The sequence below is a fragment of the Nicotiana tabacum genome, chromosome 1 (genome assembly GCF_000715075.1).
Source record: "Nicotiana tabacum cultivar K326 chromosome 1, ASM71507v2, whole genome shotgun sequence".
In the NCBI taxonomy this organism is placed as follows: Eukaryota; Viridiplantae; Streptophyta; class Magnoliopsida; order Solanales; family Solanaceae; genus Nicotiana; species Nicotiana tabacum.
The window spans coordinates 59314778-59320981 of NC_134080.1; the positions used below are offsets into that span (position 1 = coordinate 59314778).

The following is a 6204-nucleotide window of genomic DNA, read 5'->3' on the forward strand; positions in this document are numbered from 1 at the left end:
CATCATAATGGCGCTCTCTAATACGATCAAACAAGGAAGACCGAGAAACCACACAAGCTAGGACCCGACTGGGCTATGAAATATCCAATCTCACAAAACGATTGGCCAAGTCCTGAACATCAACTGCAAAGGGTCTCTCACCAACAGGAAGGAATGCAAGACTACCCATACTCACTACCTTTCTACTTAAGGCATCGGCCACCACATTGTCCTTTCTCGGATGTTACAAAATAGTAACATCATAGTTCTTTAGCAGCTCCAACCATCTCCGCTGCCTAAAATTGAGATCCTTCTGTTTGAACAAGTGCTGGAGGCTACGATGATCAGTAAACAATTCACAAGACACACCATAGAGTTAATAACTCAAAATCTTCAATGCGTGAACAATGGCAGTCAACTCCAAATCATGAACATGGTAGTTCTTCTAATGATATTTCGACTGACGAGAAGCATATGCAATCACTCTACCCTCCTATATCAAAACACAACCAATACCGATCTGAGAAGCATCACAATATACTGAATATGAAATAAAAGCTGATGGCAGAACTAACACTGGAGTTGTGGTCAAGGCAGTCTTGAGCTTCTGAAAACTCGCCTCACACTCGTCCGACCACCTGAAAGGAGCACCCTTTTGGGTCAATTTGGTCAAGGGCGAAGCAATAGAAGAGAAACCCTGCACGAACCGATGGGCCGCCAAACAAAGAAAGCTACAAATCTTTGTAGCTGAGGACGGTCTGGGCCAACTTTGGACCACCTCTATCTTCTTCGGATCAACCTGAATACCCTCACTGGACACCACGTTCCCCAAGAACACCACTGAACTGAGCCAAAACTCACACTTGGAGAACTTAGCATAAGGTTTCTCCTCCCTCAACCGCTGCAACACAATCCGCAAATGTTGGGAATGCTCCTCCTAGCTACGAGAGCATATAGGATATCATCAATGAATACAATAACAAACGAGTCAAGATAAGGCTGGAATACACTGTTCATCAAATGCATGAACGATGATAGGGCATTAATCAGCCCAAAGGACATCACAAGGAACTCATAATGACCATATCGGGTCCTAAAAGTTGTCTTAAGAATGTCTAAGTCCCTAATCTTCAACTGGTGATAACCTGATCGGAGATCAATCTTGGAGAACACCTCGCTCCCTGAAGCTGGTTGAATAGATCATCAATGTGCGGCGAAGCATACTTGTTCTTGATTGTGACTCTGTTCAACTTTCTATAATCAATGCACATTCTTATAGTGTCATTGATAGGTTACAAGTACTTTGGGCATAAGTACTTTACTTTATGTTTTAATGAACGAACAAATTTATCATCTAGAACCAGATAAGGAACTTATTATACATTTACAAGACCTTGAGATCACAAAGTTCCAAGTTGGGATCCAGCGTGAGATATAACTCAACTCTTCAGAGTGGAAAGAACAGCTAAGGGAACAGGTCCCTACCAGTTCTTGAGGAGACTGTATGAAATCAACTTTCCAGTAGGAAAGTTGTTGCCTGCACATGCTACTGCACAGGAACAGTACAGCAGTCAACTTTCTATGGAAGGCTTTTTACCTACCTTGCATACATCATTATAAGTGATGTCACACATGCATAAATACAATCAAGGAAGGTAAAACAACTTACTTCATGAGAGAACCAGATAAAGGACCTAAAGCATGCCTGGTACAATCATTCAATTTAATCGACTCAAGATAATCTGGGCAGTGTGCCTCCAGATTCACAAGAACTAGATTAGGGACCTGATCCCTTGGTGTTCCCCTAACATAAGTATAAGTCAACTGTACAACTGGAAAGCAACTGCAGAAAGTGAATGCCTGCAACTGTACACGCAACACTACAGCATACAGTGCAGCAGTCACTTCCTATTGAGAAGAGGCATGTACTAACCAAGATTTGACATCACTAAGGTGATGTCTTTTGTAGTATAAATCTGGTGCAAGGCACAAGACATTTTTCTCAAGACTTGCAAAATCAGAAACGAAAATCCTCTCTCAAGTGCTTGCCACAACCTCTCTCAAGAATAAAGCTAATGAAACCTCAAGGACCGGATCCAAGATTGAAAATATCTTAAGTCCTTAGGTTTGTTGAGTCTTTGTTATTTGTTCTTCAATTGTAACTCCTATCTTGCTTTCTTAGAAGCTGTATTTTAGGAAACCCAAAATCACAAACCCTCTAGTGTCTTGGCTAGAGTTAGTCGAGTTGTAAAACTTTTATAATAGAGTTATTACAAAGTGGCTTGTAATAGTGTTATTACAAGTTAGAGTGATTGAAGTCTTTGTAACAGAATTATTATAAAGTGGCTTATGGTGAGAGTATCACAAGTTAGTTAAAGTCTTTGTAACTAGAGAGTTATAAAGTGGTTTGTGGTGAGAGTGCCACAAGTTAGTTAAGTTGAATCCTTTGTAATAGAGTCATTACAAAGTGGCTTGTAATAGGTGTTTACAAGCTAGTGAAGTTGAAAGCCTACAAGTGTTGGTCGTGGTTTGTCCCCTTGAGTTGGGATTTTTCCACGTAAAAATCCTCTGTGTTCTTTAGTTACTGTCTAGATACTGTGGGATATTTAGAGAACCTTACTCCCTATACTGGATGGTTGTACAGACTATTGCTTTCAGTGGAAACTCATATAGAACCTGGTTCTCTATACAGTCTGGTGGACGCTTAGTTTCTAACAATTGGTATCAGAGCAGGTTCTTTCTAAAAGGTTAACACCCAGAACGGATCTACATGGCTGCTCCACCAAACTTGGAGGAAAGTCAATCAACCAATAGACCACAAAGATTTTAGAAGATGGTTCGTAAAAATAGTGGGATCCCAAAGAAAGGAAGTTCCAGCAGGAATTTCAAAGGAAATGACTGTTGTCATAAGTGTGGAAAGTCTGGACACTTCATCAAAGACTTCCCATTTCTGAAACAAGAGCATTACAAACGTAACTCTGACAAAGTAGCAAAAAGGAACCCGGTTCCTAACAAATGATTCAGCCAAAAAATGCAACTGACAATGTTGTGAAGCAAGCTTTTGCTGCATGGGGAGACTCCTCCAGTGAATCAGAAGAGGAACCAGATGCAGGAAGTAGCTCCATGATAGCAGTGGAAAATAAAGCAAAAGAATATGATTCATTATTTGCATTGATGGATCAATCCGATGAGGATGAAGAGGATGACAATGATGAGGTAAATTTCAGGGATGTTCAGAGAAATCTGAAGTCCTACTCATCGAAGAAATTGGTGGCATTAACAAATGCTCTAATTGATACATAGTATAGTTTTGTTAATGATAAAGATGCCCTAATCATATAGCTAGGAGATGCTGAACAATCTAAAGATGATTTGATGGTAGTAGTTGTTGACTTGAAAGAAACCATATAGAACCTTAGCAAAGAAAAGAATACTCTAGTAGAGAAAATTGCAGCTACTGAGCAAAAAAGGGATGATATGGTAGTTTCCATTGTAGATTTAAGGGAACAAGTGGAAGAAGTAACTAGAGAACATAACTTGCTGAAAAAACAAACAAAAAATGGATGGACAACATTGAGGGAGAGGAAGTGGCTAGTAAGGCTCAACTTGAGCTTGAGAGTAAGCTTAAGAAAGTTAAAACAAATCTTCTTGCTGAGCTTGAAAAGAATAGATAACTCCAGGAGTATATAAAAAGGGTTAAAATGATCTTGATAAGTCACTTAAATGGACAGGTCATTTGATGTAATAACGTTTATGTACAGGAGTAATGGTGAAAACAGGCAACGCATCGGGTTCCAAAAGGCTAAAACCTCCTATAATCCCCATAGGAAGTATGTAACTGTGGCTGATAGTAGGTTGTGCACTCACTGTAGTCAAACTGGTCATTACAAGGACTCTTGTAAAGTTAAAATTCAGTCTTTACAGAAAAACAAAGTTTTTGTTGAAAAGAGGCGTACTGATGAGGAACCTGGTTCCCTGAAAAGAAAATATGTGTTGCCTGCATGGGCAAAACGAAGTTTGATCCGTCCATTCTATCATTATAAGGGACCCAAGCTGGCTTGGGTTCCTAAGCCTAATCATTGATATAGTGTGCAGGGAACAGTGAAAGGGAGAAGTTAATAGTGGTACATGGATAGGGACTGCTTGGAGCTCATGACTGGAAGTACAAATGATTTCCTTTCACTGAAGGCCCTGCAAGGAGGGAGTGTATCCTTTGAAAATGGCAAGAAAGGATACATTTTGGGAGTTGGAAGGATCGGAAAGTCTCTCCCCCACTTTATTAAACATGCGTACTTCGTGAAAGGGATGAAGTATAGCTTGCTGGGTTTTTCCCAAATCTGTGACAAAGGGGATCTTAGCTGTCTTAGTACTATTAATGATAATGCTGAGTTATGGCACAGAAGACTGGGTCATGCAAGTTTCACACTGCTGAACAAATTAGTTGAGAAGGACCTGGTTCATGATCTGCTCAAGTCAAATTTCAAGGAGCACAGGGTGTGTGATTCATGTACTAAGGGAAATATCTGATGTTTCAAATGGCAAGACTGATATGATGAGCCAGATGAATGAGGCAAGTGAATACAATGTCACATCCTCTCCCACTTCTCAAGAGGAACCTAGTACCCCAAATTACTACCACTGAAGCTGAAGAAAGAGTTAGAGATACAGTGCAAGGCACTCCACAAGTAATAGATCAAGAAGTGTAGGGAAATCCATTGCAATGCAAGAGGAACTACATCAATTTGAAAGAAATAAGGTATGGCACCTGATACCTAGACCCTCAAACAGAACCATCATAGGTACCAGGTGGGTATTCAGGAATAAGCTGGATGAACATGGAAATACTACAAAGAACAAAGCAAGGCTTGCTGTCCAAGTATACAATCAGGAGGAAGGGATCGATTATGATGAGACTTTTGCCACAGTAGCTCGCATGGAAGATACTAGGATCCTCATTGCCTTTGCTTTACATATGGAATTCACCATATTCCAAATGGTTGTGAAGAGTGCCTTCCTAAATGGTTTTCTCAAGGAAGAAGTCTATATCAAGCTATCTATAGGTTTTGAACGTCATGTACATCCTAAACATGTATTCAAATTGGATAAGGCATTGTATGGATTGAAGCAGTTCCCTAGAGAAAGTATGAGATACTATCCAAGTTTCTCTTGGAAAATGGCTTCACAAGAGGAAAAATTGACAATACACTGTCTTTGAAAATACAAGGAAGGAACCTGCTCATTATTCAGATTTATGTGGATGACATCATATTTGGAGCTACAACTGACTCATTATGTGAAGAATTTGCTAAAGTCATGGGAAGTGAGTTTGAAATGAGTATGATGGTGGAACTGAATGTCTTCCTGGGTCTTCAAGTGAAGCAGTCCATAAAGGGAACGTGTATCAGTCAGCAGAAATGCATCAAAGAACTCTTGAAAAGTTTTGATATGGAAGCATCAAAGGGGAATCATTGGATCTCTACTCTACCTTGCTGCCAGCAGTTCAGACATTGTATTTAGTATAGGATTATGTGCAAGGTTCCAATCAAATTCTAAGGAATCTCATTTAAAGGCTGCTAAGAGAATTCTAAGATATTTTAAGGGGACACAAAACCTGGTTCTGTACTATCCTTCATGTGACAATTTCAACCTTATTGGTTATGCTGACGCTGATTATGCAGGCTATCTGGTGGACAGGAAAAGCACATCTAAAATGGCTTATTTCTTTGGATCATGTTTTATCTCATGGGGTACAAGGAAACAAAACTCCATAGCTCTCTCAATAGCTGAAGCAGAATATGTTGCAGTTGCCTCGTGTTGTGCTCATCCACTACAGATCAAGCAACATCTTGAAGACTTTGGTGTATTTATAGCTTGAACTCGGTATAACACAAGAGGACAAAGCGCATTGACGTGTTTATCACTTTTTGAGGGTTAATATTGAAAAGATTCTGATTTGTATGAAATTCTGGAAGACGGAGGACCAGGTAGTAGACATCTTCACCAAGGTGTTGGCAGTGAACATTTTGAAAGAAATCGTCCGGAGTTGGGGTTGATCAAGCTCAACTAAGGACCTGGTCCCTCGATGATTGGCTATGTTAAGAAGGAAAGGTACAATGCTATAAAGTATTTTTCGGCGACATCTAACTCAAATCTATACTGTTACAGGTATACAGATATGGCAGTTTCATGATAAAAACAAGTAAGAGTGACATTGCACTTCTAGGA

At 39.8% G+C, this 6204-nt stretch overlaps 1 protein-coding gene across 1 annotated transcript; it reads left to right on the forward strand.

The window, feature by feature from the left end:
• The first annotated feature begins 5292 nt into the window (after window positions 1–5292).
• On the forward strand, window positions 5293–5854 carry LOC142162761 (uncharacterized). The gene is made up of 2 exons (XM_075219477.1): window positions 5293–5488; window positions 5658–5854. Exons 1-2 carry the CDS (start codon window positions 5293–5295, stop codon window positions 5852–5854), a joined length of 393 nt encoding a protein of 130 aa, XP_075075578.1.
• Window positions 5855–6204: the final 350 nt, after the last annotated feature.

Bases quoted from the DNA above. Each gene is read 5' to 3' on its own strand.
- LOC142162761 (XM_075219477.1), top strand. From the start codon at position 5,293: ATGGGAAGTGAGTTTGAAATGAGTATGATGGTGGAACTGAATGTCTTC. The intron at 5,489-5,657 runs GTATTTAGTATA...CTGATTATGCAG, and splicing joins CTGCCAGCAGTTCAGACATT to GCTATCTGGTGGACAGGAAA.